Source organism: Littorina saxatilis, linkage group LG8, assembly GCF_037325665.1.
Source record: "Littorina saxatilis isolate snail1 linkage group LG8, US_GU_Lsax_2.0, whole genome shotgun sequence".
In the NCBI taxonomy this organism is placed as follows: domain Eukaryota; kingdom Metazoa; phylum Mollusca; class Gastropoda; order Littorinimorpha; family Littorinidae; genus Littorina; species Littorina saxatilis.
The window spans coordinates 64406246-64420345 of record NC_090252.1 but is presented as its reverse complement, the minus strand read 5'-3'; the positions used below and the strand labels follow the sequence as shown (position 1 = coordinate 64420345).

General features: G+C 43.1%; 1 protein-coding gene across 1 annotated transcript in view; it reads left to right on the top strand.

The window, feature by feature from the left end:
- Nucleotides 1–2136: 2136 nt before the first annotated feature.
- LOC138974134 (uncharacterized) overlaps nt 2137–14100 on the top strand; it is a 36580-nt gene continuing 24616 nt past the window's right edge. Inside the window, exons 1-3 of the mRNA XM_070346823.1 lie at nt 2137–2243; nt 4567–4980; nt 9029–9150. Coding sequence (XP_070202924.1) covers nt 2186–2243; nt 4567–4980; nt 9029–9150 — 594 coding nt within the window. The 5' untranslated portion in view covers nt 2137–2185. The remainder of the gene's footprint in view (nt 2244–4566; nt 4981–9028; nt 9151–14100) is intronic.

The following is a 14100-nucleotide window of genomic DNA, read 5'->3' as shown; positions in this document are numbered from 1 at the left end:
TTTTAATTTTGTTTTTACTTATAGTAAACTTTTATACTATATAAAAGCTGCATTTATAAGCGGCGTTATTGTTTAGGTCTATTGTTTTTGTGGCTATTATATTAGTGCAAACCTGTTTATATCAGATGTATTCATTGAACAGATTATTACTCGGTATTTCAATGCCGTGATTTGTCATAACACAATGTCGTCGTCTTTCAGTCGAAAAAACCCACACAAAAACTACTTTCGATGTTTTCACTGTCCGTGCTTGCGTGAGTTCGTGCGTTCGTGCGCACGTGCTTGGGTGCTCGCGCGGGTGCGTGCGCGCGTGTGTATTGTGTGTGTGTGTGTGTGTGTGAGGGGCGGATCAGTTGCTTTGTAAGGGGGGGTGCACTTTGAATCGAAAGTGAATGTGATGGGAGCGAAGCGCCCAAATTTGCTAGGGGGGTCCGGGGGCATGCTCTCCCGGAAAAAATGTTGGCCCAAAGAAGCAAAATGGTGCCATCTGGTGCCATTTGAACTTAGAAATGGTCAAAGAATCAGCTTTCTAAAAAAAATTAAAAAAAATTTCACATTTCGTCGGTTCTTGAGCAGCTCTGTTCGTGTTCGTGTGGTCTGCGTTCTATCGATTTTAATGTTAGAGATGCGTTAACTTGACAACTGCCCTTGTTCTTCCGTTCACTTTGTATCCGTTTAGAAAGGTCAGTCAAATGTCACCGTAATCAAATGTATTCGAAATCATGTTGACACTCCTAACACGGATACGCATTGACCAACCACTGAATGGCACCGAAGTCATTTCTCAACAAAAAAAAGATTTCCCTGGATTCCCTCCGATTTAGAGAATTTGAAGGCTCCTTTTGTAAGATGACGGCCTAAAAACGGTTAATTGATGAAAGGAAGTAACGGTTGCAAGTTGGTGCCGATATAGTTTTAGCTAAGACGTGTACCTGTACATCTATCTATGACGTCACCATACAAGTACTGGAAACTTGGTCCAACAGATTCTCCTTACCTGGAAAAGCAACGCGAGGCAAACGATGTACGATTCACTCTGAGAGAGAAATGTGTGCTGGAATACTTTCTCTCTTAATGCAGTTATATAGGTATGACGTCAGCCGGGCGGCAGCATAAATAAACTCCAGACTGAATGCTTACCCGCCAATTTCATAATAAGTTACAATTATATTTTATCTAGAGAGAAAAAAGCATGTCAAGATCTTGCAAGTGAAGCTAATTTGTGGTAACGTTTGGTAGATTTTGCCCCAAAATACGATTCATTAGAAAACGCACCGAATGGTTATTACGTCCCTTGAATGAGAAACGAAAGACTAGGCAATGAAGGAGATTTCTAAGTCAGAAGACAACATTTCATCACGACTAAGACTCCCTGAGTGGAATCTGGGGTCCAAAGTTCGATCAGCAGTACTTTAGATGGGAGGGGGGATAGAGGGCCCCAAAGGGGGGGGGGGGGGGGGGGTATCATCACGATCACGGGAAGGGAAATTTTAGCTTTCACGATCACAGTTACCTTGAGTTTTGTTTTCACGATCACAAACACCTTGACGAATAGAGGATCATAGAGTGATACAGCTGTGAAAAATGTACGTTGAAAATAAAATGCTTTGCAATAATGCCCATCACGATCACGAAAACAAATGACGATCATGATCACGAGACTTGATTTTTTTGTCATCATAGTCACGGATCACGGGCGAAGTCCCATCACGATCACAGAAATGGAAATTTCGGCAATCACGGTCACAGAAAGATCAAAAAACGCCAATCACGATCACGATTTTAAACCCTTTGGGGCCCTCGGGATAGTCAGTATGGAGTTTATGTGAGATAAACAAGGCCGGCTGACGTCCTACCCATAGCCGCATGTCTTCTTCTCTTCAGTGCGAATAGATCCACCAACACTCACTCGTTTCATGAAAACAGCTCATGTTAATCCGATATTGCATAGGCCTACCCTAAAACTAGTCATGTTATTTTACTATGCTGAAACGGAACAGACATTCTACAGAAGCCAACGCATTCGTCTTTATCACGATCGCTCTCCAGAATCGAACTACATGTCGTCTTGGCTAGCGCGACGTGTACAACTTGGCAAACGTATGACGTAAAAGCTGAAGTTGATGACGTTATACGTACAGGATGTCCTACAGGTTCTAAAAAAAAAAGTGTTATCTGGAAAACAATGTCACCGCACATTTCTCATGTCTTGTTGACAGCCCTGCTGTGCTTGCTGCAAACGGGTAAGAATTTATATTGTCTGTACTTCCAAACTTACGCTGACGTTCTTATGCCTCTGTCCATATGCTGCCGTGTTTCAGGGAGGATTACCTAACTGAGCTCTGCATATCTGTCTGCCTGTCTGTCTGTCTGTCTGTGTATCTCTCTCTGTAGCTCTCTCTATCGCTTCATCTCTCTTTTTCTCTCTCTCTCGCTTTCTCTCTCTTTCTCTGTCTGTCTCTCTCTTTCTATCTCTGTCTCTGGCTCTCTCTCTTTCTTTCTTTCTCTCTGTCTCTCTCTCGCTCTGTCTCTGTCTCTCTCGCTCTCCTCTCTCTCTCTCTCTCTCTCTCTCTCTCTCTCTCTATCTATCTCTCTCTCTATCTCTCTTTGTTCCAAGCAAAATCGCCCGAGCGTTTCTCGAGTATTGGTTCTAAATTATGGACAGCACTTGAAGGACAGCATCTTTGTAAGATAACTCTATGAGCCTATGACAGTCACATGAAAACGCGGGTATAACCGACGCGATGACATCATACGATGATAGTTAATACGTACACGTTTTATTTTACGGCCTCAGGGTCAAACCATTATTAGCGGCAAAGTCTATACCGAGTTATGCTGATGAAAAAACCCAATGCCGACCGCCCCAAAGGAGGAAATCACACCTTATCGAGATACCCTTTATCACCCGAGCGTGACTGTCTGTAACATGTTACAACCCACTTGCCAGAACAACTGAAGCAAAACCTTTACTCGCCAGTGGTGCGGAACTTCACACAATAAAAGACTGCTTCAGTGGTCTGGTCGTAAAACACTCACTCCTTGCATGCGAGGTCGTATCTTCGCTTTTCATTAGTTTAAGCAGCTTTTGATAAGAACGAAAATAGAAAACCCGATCATTTAATGATCTTCAACCTTCCACATGTAACTTTCATGTAACTGAGTCATTTAGACACATCTTGTTTTATGATAATTATGAGAAATAAAGGGATGTAGGTTCTCTGAATATATTCAAAATGTGCATCAAGAGCAGTTGAGAATTTTTTTTAATTTTTTTTTTACTGCCTTTCACGCCTGGTGGCGTGTAGGGCAGCGACGTTGAGAATTATGAGAAACCAAAACTCCGGCACCTGGGAGAATAAAAAGCATTGAAATACAAAACAATTAACAAAGCAAATTTGAAAGCGATTTGTGTAAAGTCACTTGTTCATTTCAATGCTTGTTGTTCTCTCAGGTGCCTGTTGCTTGTTGTTCTCTCAGGTGCCTGTTGATTGTTGTTCTCTCAGGTGCCTGTTGCTTGTTGTTCTCTCAGGTGCCTGTTGATTGGTTCTGCGTAACTCTCACCTAGTCTCGTTGCACGTTTTTAGAGCACTTACGTCCCTTTGTTACTAAGATTACGGCGCGCTGGCTCATTTGATGAGAAAAAGGCAAGTTTGGGAATGTGTTATGATATATTGCATATCTAGCAGACAGATTTACACAAACTGAACATGCTAGATCCGTATATTTGCACACATTAAGAGTATGACACACAAACTGAAGGATACAGAACCCACGGGAAATGGGAGCGTACACCAAGTTTTATTAAGGAGGGTTTGGCACCGTATCCCAAAATGTGAGGGTACTGTTATAAAAGGCCGTATTGTGCCGCAGTACGTCATAGTACAACAAACCCCAAATAACAAAACATAGGGGAGATATAGTTTAACGCTTTGAATATAAAATTGCTTCGTCTAGTGCAGTGTACATTTACAGGCAAAGGCAAATGGCCGAAATGTAATCCATAATGCCGCACTTCCTACCAGAAAACACAATCTACATTCCCGTAAAGGCAAAGAATACACATGTATATTGTGTTACGTAGCTGCATTGAGGAGTATCGACTCATTATATTTCATGTTACTGTTAATCGATTTACTTGCAATTTAGCCAACCAAACATGTCTTTAATGCAGCAACATACATGCATCTGTTGAAGAATTGCTGCAAGACCCAGCGAAAATGGCGATATAGGCATTAAACCGGGTGTACCCCTTCCTCAGGCGTGAGTTATGTTTGAGCAAGGATTGAGAATATTACCCACTTTGACACTGTAATCACAATAGCACACGGCAACACAATTTCCATTACGTGTTGTCGGTCTAATGCTTTTAAACAAATGCTGGCGTATTGAGCAAACTCTCAATGAATGATGCATGTGTTGTTGATGAAAAGAGTGACGAAGATTCGCATCGACAGTTCTATTCATTGTTCATGTAAGTTTGTGTCAGCGATCAGTGCGTTTGCATTTGAATTAAATGCATGTGTCACTTAATCAACAGTTCCCTCTGGTTGTGTTATGTTGCAGGTAATGGTCAAGACGACCCCACTACCATCACAGTCACCCCGGCAACACTGACCATGAGGCCCAATGTGTCAGACAGTACTGGGGGACAGGTCACAATATCGTGCAGGGCATCTTCAGTGGGTGATGGTGATTTACTGACAGTCATCAACATTAAGCGAGTGCTACCCGCCAGTCCTAACGCTGCCCCTGTCTTGGTAGCGGCAGCTTCTCTGCCAGATGATACGGATGCAGTGTTGAAGCTGACGTCACTTCAAGGCTCTGCCACTGTGACTGGCGGTCTCACTGACAAGACCATCACGCTGATCCTGAACAGAGCCAACTGTGGTGATGCTGGCATGTACATCTGTACTGATACTATAGTATCTGGCGGTATAGCTAAGACGTACACAGCTTCCGGAAATCTGACAATTGAAGGTAACTATATTTGTCATCAAATGAAAATTTAGAAAGTGGGACACTTAAAACACAGGATATCTTGAGGTCCTACACTGACACACGTATTTCAAACATTGTAATATAAATGCTGTGTAACCATAGTTTTAGTTTTATTCAGTTTATAACCAATTGTATGTCTCTCTCTCTCCGTCTCTCGGTCTCGAATAGCATTAACTGCTGAAGAGACGATAAACAATAATAACCGTCTCTCTCTATCTCTCAGTTTATGTTTATTTGCGTGTTTGCTTACTTGTCGATTGTTTGCTGGTTCGTTCGTTTACTTTGTTTATTTGAGTAGACATTTGTATTAGAAGTAAGGATCGGTTGTAAGAAAATGCGTCACCTTTAAATCTCTATCCTTGAAAAATAAAGTTCCTTCATCATCATCATCATCATCATCATCATCATCATCATCATCATCATCATCATCATCATCATCATCATCGTCGTCATCATCATCATCATCATCATCATCATCATCATCATCTCTCCCCTCCTCTCTCTCTCTCTCTCTCTCTCCTCTCTCTCTCTCTCTCTCTCTCTCTATCTCTCTCTCTCCTCTTGCTCTCGCTCTCTCTCTCTGATTTCATTATATTATGTTGGTTATATGCGTGCGGATGTGTTAGTGTGAATGTAAAGGGCACGTTGTAAGATTAGGCCCTTGGCTTAAAATGTTTACCCTTTATGTCAATAAAATGTTCTAAGTCTAAGTCTAAGTCTCTCTCTCTCTCATATCTTATACAACTCTTCAAATCATCTCCGTCATATTATTCAAACACTCGAAATAATCTTGCCTTGTCAAGGCCCCGCATCGATTTGTTTAAAACGAGTTTTTCTTATTCTGGTGCGTTCCTTTGGAATTCACTACCTGTAAATATCAAGTCATGTCTGTCATTATCTTCTTTTAAAAGACAGCTCCGAAAGCACCTCTCTAACGACTAAGTCGGTGTACAGTTTGTGCGAATGTGTGTGAGGATGTGTGAAAGAGAAAGTGTATAGTATGCTTCCATTAACAAGCACACTTTTGAATTTTTTTTAAATATTTTTACTTTGTTATACTTTTCCCTACATAATTTTGTTTTATTTGATTTTTTGTGTGTGATTTATTTTTTATTTTTTATTCTTCAATGTGTTCTTTGTTTCATGTGTGTATCATAGTAGGGACTAGCTGTAAGAAAGGACCATATGGACCTAATGCTATCATCCCTCGGTAATAAAGTTTTCGAGTTCGAGTTCGAGTTCTTTCTCTCTCTCTCTCTCTCTCTCTCTCTCTCTCTCGCGCTCTCTCTCTCTCTCTCTCTCTCTCTCTCTCTCTCTCTCTCTCTTTCTCTCTCTCTCTCGTTGACATTCACACCCGCACTCAACAACGCATATATACCAACGCACACACACACGGTCCCCATGCAAGTATGCAAATGCACGCATGTACACAGGGGGAGGGGGAGGGGCCTGGAAGGATTAAGGGAACAAAAAGTGTCAGAACCAGCTGCTGTAGAACAAATAACTGTTGAACACGGTCTATTAGTATCGTCTTTAATACACTAATTAAGGGAATTTCACAATATTGTGTGTGAAGAGAGACACCGTATATGCATTCGAGTTGCTAAACTGAGAAAACATGACCTGTAATCACGTCAACAAAGCAGCAAGGGAGTAAACTCTAAACTTTTAGCCAATGCTCCGCTGTGGGTAATTACCTCCTCTGCCTTTAATTGCCCAGATATGGATGCGCTTCCGCTAAATCCCAAGTCCAATTCTCGCTTCTAAAAAAGCTAAACCAGCCACTGGAAATTCACCTTCTCTCCAAGAATCACGCTTTTGGTTTTCCTTTTATATGTATAAGCTTTCGACTTTATTGTCCTTCAGACTGTGTACATATGACTTACGCTCAAAAATAATTCCTTTTAAGTATATGACCCTGTTGTAACCATGTCCTGTGTGTAATGTGTGCAGTGAACCCAGGGCCTATCACCATGACCCTGTGGTAACCCCGTCCTGTGTGTAATGTGTGCAGTGAACCCAGGCCCCATCACCATGACCCTGTTGTAACCCCGTCCTGTGTGTAATGTGTGCAGTGAACCCAGGGCCTATCACCATGACCCTGTGGTAACCCCGTCCTGTGTGTAATGTGTGCAGTGAACCCAGGGCCCATCACTATGACCCTGTTGTAACCCCGTCCTGTGTGTAATGTGTGCAGTGAACCCAGGCCCCATCACCATGACCCTGTTGTAACCCCGTCCTGTGTGTAATGTGTGCAGTGAACCCAGGCCCCATCACCATGACCCTGTGGTAACCCCGTCCTGTGTGTAATGTGTGCAGTGAACCCAGGCCCCATCACCATGACCCTGTTGTAACCCCGTCCTGTGTGTAATGTGTGCAGTGAACCCAGGACCCATCACCATGACCCTGCTGTAACCCCGTCCTGTGTGTAATGTGTGCAGTGAACCCAGGACCCATCACCATGACCCTGTTGTAACCCCGTCCTGTGTGTAATGTGTGCAGTGAACCCAGGGCCCATCACCATGACCCTGTTGTAACCCTGTCCTGTGTGTAATGTGTGCAGTGAACCCAGGGCCCATCACCATGATCCTGTTGTAACCCAGTCCTGTGTGTAATGTGTGCAGTGAACCCAGGGCCCATCACCATGACCCTGTTGTAACCCTGTCCTGTGTGTAATGTGTGCAGTGAACCCAGGGCCCATCACCATGACCCTGTTGTAACCCCGTCCTGTGTGCAATGTGTGCAGTGAACCCAGGGCCCATCACCATGACCCTGTTGTAACCCCGTCCTGTGTGTAATGTGTGCAGTGAACCCAGGGCCCATCACCATGACCCTGTGGTAACCCCGTCCTGTGTGTAATGTGTGCAGTGAACCCAGGGCCCATCACCATGACCCTGTGGTAACCCCGTCCTGTGTGTAATGTGTGCAGTGAACCAAGGGCCCATCACCATGACCCTGTTGTAACCCTGTCCTGTGTGTAATGTGTGCAGTGAACCCAGTGCCCATAACCATGACCCTGTTGTAACCCCGTCCTGTGTGTAATGTGTGCAGTGAACCCAGGGCCCATCACCATGACCCTGTTGTAACCCCGTCCTGTGTGCAATGTGTGCAGTGAACCCAGGACCCATCACTATGACCCTGTTGTAACCCCGTCCTGTGTGTAATGTGTGCAGTGAACCCAGGGCCCATCACCATGACCCTGTGGTAACCCCGTCCTGTGTGTAATGTGTGCAGTGAACCAAGGGCCCATCACCATGACCCTGTTGTAACCCTGTCCTGTGTGTAATGTGTGCAGTGAACCCAGGGCCCATAACCATGACCCTGTTGTAACCCCGTCCTGTGTGTAATGTGTGCAGTGAACCCAGGGCCCATCACCATGACCCTGTTGTAACCCCGTCCTGTGTGCAATGTGTGCAGTGAACCCAGGACCCATCACTATGACCCTGTTGTAACCCCGTCCTGTGTGTAATGTGTGCAGTGAACCAAGGGCCCATAACCATGACCCTGTTGTAACCCAGTCCTGTGTGTAATGTGTACAGTGAACCCTGGGCCCATCACTATGACCCTGTTGTAACCCAGTCCTGTGTGTAATGTGTGCAGTGAACCCAGGGCCCATCACCATGACCCTGTTGTAACCCCGCCCTGTGTGTAATGTGTGCAGTGAACACAGGGCCCATCACCATGACCCTGTTGTAACCCAGTCCTGTGTGTAATGTGTGCAGTGAACACAGGGCCCATCAATATGACCCTGTTGTAACCCTGTCCTGTGTGTAATGTGTGCAGTGAACCCAGGGCCCATCACCATGACCCTGTTGTAACTCCGTCCTGTGTGTAATGTGTGCAGTGAACCCAGGGCCCATCACCATGACCCTGTTGTAACCCCGTCCTGTGTGTAATGTGTGCAGTGAACCCAGGGCCCATCTCCATGACCCTGTTGTAACCCCGTCATGTGTGTAATATGTGCAGTGAACCCAGGGCCCATCACCAAGACCCTGTTGTAACCCCGTCCTGGGTGTAATGTGTGCAGTGAACCCAGGGCCCATCACAATAAAACCGTTGATCACGTCAGGAACTGGATGTTACTCTGTTGGACAGACACTTAGAATGACCTGTGGCCAGTTTGTTGGAGTAGACGACAACTCCTCGCAGGTAAGATCGACAGCTGCGACCTTCAGACACATGTATGAAGAGACAGATTCATAGACAGACAAATGTACAGACAGACATATATATAGAGAGACAGATAATATAATATAGACAGAAAAATGAATAGGCAGAAATATGTATAGGCAGACAGATGCATTGAGATGTATAGGTTGACAGATGTATAGGCAGACAGATGTATAGGCAGACAGATGTATAGGCAGACAGATGTATAGGTAGACAGATGTATAGGCAGACAGATGTATAGGTAGACAGATGTATAGGTAGACAGATGTATAGGCAGACAGATGTATAGGTAGACAGATGTATAGGTAGACACATGTATAGGTAGACAGATGTATAGGTAGACACATGTATAGGTAGACAGATGTATAGATAGACAGATGTATAGGTAGACAGATGTATAGGTAGACAGATGTATAGGCAGACAGATGTATAGGCAGACAGATGTATAGAGAGACAGATGTATAGGTAGACAGATGTATAGAGAGACAGATGTATAGGTAGACAGATGTATAGATAGACAGATGTATAGGTAGACAGATGTATAGGTAGACAGATGTATAGGCAGACAGATGTATAGGCAGACAGATGTATAGAGAGACAGATGTATGGGTAGACAGATGTATAGAGAGACAGATGTATAAGTAGACAGATGTATAGGTAGACTGATGTATAAGTAGACATATGTATATGTAGACAGATGTATAGGTAGACAGATGTATAGAGAGACAGATGTTTAGATAGACAGATGTATAGATAGACAGATGTATAGAGAGACAGATGTATAGAGAGACAGATGTATAGGTAGACAGAGGTATAGGTAGACAGATGTATAGACAGACAGATGTATAGGCAGACAGATGTATAGAGATACAGATGTATAGGTAGACAGATGTATAGGTAGACAGATGTATAGAGAGACAGATGTATAGAGAGACAGATGTATAAGTAGACAGATGTATAGAGAGACAGATGTATAGAGAGACAGATGTATAGAGAGACAGATGTATAGAGAGACAGATGTATAGGCAGACAGATGTATAGATAGACAGATGTATAGAGAGACAGATGTATAGGCAGACAGATGTATAGAGATACAGATGTATAGGTAGACAGATGGTTAGGTAGACAGATGTATAGAGAGACAGATGTATAGAGAGACAGATGTATTGGAAGATAGATGTATGGGTAGACAGATGTATAGGTAGACAGATGTATAGAGAGACAGATGTATAGAGAGACAGATATATAGGTAGACATATGTATAGAGAGACAGATGTATAGAGAGACAGATGTATAGGTAGACAGATGTATAGAGAGACAGATGTATAGAGAGACAGATGTATAGAGAGACAGATGTATAGAGAGACAGATGTATAAGTAGACAGATGTATAGAGAGACAGATGTATAGGTAGACAGATGTATAGAGAGACAGATGTATAGAGAGACAGATGTATAGGCAGACAGATGTATAGGTAGACAGATGTATAGAGAGACAGATGTATAGGTAGACAGATGTATAGAGAGACAGATGTATAGGTAGACAGATGTATAGATAGACAGATGTATAGGTAGACAGATGTATAGGTAGACAGATGTATAGGTAGACAGATGTATAGGCAGACAGATGTATAGAGAGACAGATGTATAGGTAGACAGATGTATAGAGAGACAGATGTATAGAGAGACAGATGTATAGGTAGACAGATGTATAGGTAGACAGATGTATAGGTAGACAGATATATAGAGAGACAGATGTATAAGTAGACAGATGTATAGAGAGACAGATGTATAGAGAGACAGATGTATAGAGAGACAGATGTATAGGTAGACAGATGTATAGAGAGACAGATGTATAGAGAGACAGATGTATAGGTAGACAGATGTATAGAGAGACAGATGTATAGGTAGACAGATGTATAGGTAGACAGATGTATAGGTAGACAGATGTATAGGTAGACAGATGTATAGAGAGACAGATGTATAGAGAGACAGATGTATAAGTAGACAGATGTATAGAGAGACAGATGTATAGGTAGACAGATGTATAGAGAGACAGATGTATAGAGATACAGATGTATAGGTAGACAGATGGTTAGGTAGACAGATGTATAGAGAGACAGATGTATAGAGAGACAGATGTAAAGGTAGACAGATGTATAGAGAGACAGATGTATAGGTAGACAGATGTATAGGTAGACAGATGTATAGAGAGACAGATGTATAGGTAGACAGATGGTTAGGTGGACAGATGTATAGGTAGACAGATGTATAGGCAGACAGATGTATAGGTAGACAGATGTATAGAGAGACAGATGTATAGAGAGACAGATGTATAGGTAGACAGATGATTAGGTAGACAGATGTATAGGTAGAGAGATGTATAGAGAGACAGATGTATAGAGAGACAGATGTATAGGTAGACAGATGTATAGGTAGACAGATGTATAGGCAGACAGATGTATAGAGAAACAGATGTATAGATAGACAGATGTATAGAGAGACAGATGTATAGAGAGACAGATGTATAGAGAGACAGATGTATAGGCAGACAGATGTATAGAGAGACAGATGTATAGGTAGACAGATGGTTAGGTAGACAGATGTATTGGTAGACAGATGTATAGAGAGACAGATGTATAGAGAGACAAATGTATAGAGAAACAGATGTATAGGCAGGCAGATGTATAGAGAGACAGATGTATAAGTAGACAGTTGTATAGGTAGACAGATGTATAGAGAGACAGATGTATAGAGAGACAGATGTATAGAGAGACAGATGTATAGAGAGACAGATGTATAGAGAGACAGATGTATAGAGAGACAGATGTATAGAGAGACAGATGTATAGAGAGACAGATGTATAGAGAGACAGGTGTATAGAGAGACAGATGTATAGAGAGACAGATGTTTAGAGAGACAGATGTATAGGCAGACATATGTATAGAGAGACAGATGTATAGAGAGACAGATGTATAGAGAGACAGATGTATAGAGAGACAGATGTATAGAGAGACAGATGTATAGAGAGACAGATGTATAGAGAGACAGATGTATAGAGAGACAGATGTATAGGTAGACAGATGTATAGAGAGACAGATGTTTAGATAGACAGATGTATAGATAGACAGATGTATAGAGAGACAGATGTATAGGTAGACAGATGTATAGGCAGACAGATGTATAGGTAGACAGATGTATAGAGAGACAGTTGTATAGGTAGACAGATGTATAGAGAGACAGATGTATAGAGAGACAGATGTATGGAGAGACAGATGTATAGAGAGACAGATGTATAGGCAGGCAGATGTATAGAGATACAGATATATAGAGAGACAGATGTATAGAGAGACAGATGTATAGAGATACAGAAGTATAGAGAGACAGATGTATAGAGAAACGGATGTTTAGGCAGACATATGTATAGGCAGAGAGATGTACCGGCTGACCGTTTTACAGGCAGACAAGTATAAACGGAGACAGAACTTTGAACTCATAACTGTATTACCAAAGTATTAGCCTTATCTTTTAACCTATCCTTTAAACATGTACTGGTAACGCTTGTCGAACATCTGTGGTGTGAGCACAACTGGGTCTGGGACACACTAAAGGTTGTCTCTCGTTCACAGCACAACTGGGTCTGGGACACACTAAAGGTTGTCTCTCGTTCACAGCACAACTGGGTCTGGAACACACTAAAGGTTGTCTCTCGTTCACAGCACAACTGGGTCTGGGACACACTTAGGGTTGTCTCTCGTTCACAGCACAACTGGGTCTGAGACACACTAAGGGTTGGCTCTCGTTTACAGCACAACTCGGTCTGGGACACACGAAAGGTTGTCTCTCGTTGACAGCACAACTGGGTCAGGGACACACTAAAGGTTGTCTCTCGTTCACAGCACAACTGGGTGTGGGACACACTAAAGTTTGTCTCTCGTTCACAGCACAACTGGGTCTGAGACACACTAAGGGTTGGCTCTCGTTTACAGCACAACTCGGTCTGGGACACACGAAAGGTTGTCTCTCGTTGACAGCACAACTGGGTCAGGGACACACTAAAGGTTGTCTCTCGTTCACAGCACAACTGGGTCTGGGACACACTAAAGGTTGTCTCTCGTTCACAGCACAACTGGGTCTGGGACATACTAAGGGTTGTCTCTCGTTCACAGCACAACTGGGTCTGGGACACACTAAAGGTTGTCTCTCGTTCACAGCACAACTGGGTCTGGGACATACTAAGGGTTGTCTCTCGTTCACAGCACAACTGGGTCTGGGACACACTAAAGGTTGTCTCTCGTTCACAGCACAACTGGGAGATAGTGATCAAGGGGGAGGTCGTAGAGAAGGTAGAGCAGTATAAGTATTTGGGGGTGATTATAGACAATAAGTTGACATGGAAACCAAACTCTCATGCCCTTGTGAAGAAACTCCACTCTCGCCTGTACTTTTTGAGAAAACTCAGGTCTTTTAGCATCAGACAAGAAATCCTTCAGATGTTTTACACTTCAACGTGCAATAGTGTGTTGTACTTTGGCTCCGTGTGTTGGGGTGGCAACATCAACAAGCAAGACAGGGATAGATTAGATAAATTCATCAGGAAAGCAAGTGGGGTGGTTGGGAGGAAGCAGGACAATTTCACATCAACACATGAACGACGACTGACTGACAAGGTACAGAAGATTTTGGCTGACGACTCGCACCCACTCAGACCGGAATTTGACAGTAGACGGACAGACAGGAGCAACAGATTCAGACAACCAACCGCAAGATCCACACGCTACAGAAATTCGTTCATTCCATCTGCAATTCACATCTTCAATTCTCAGGTGGGGCGGTAGATGCTGGTGTTGTCGCTCTGATGCACGGGGTCAGTGTTCTGTATTGTTTCAGTATTGTTGATTTTGTTTTGCATTCTACTCTCTTAGACAATA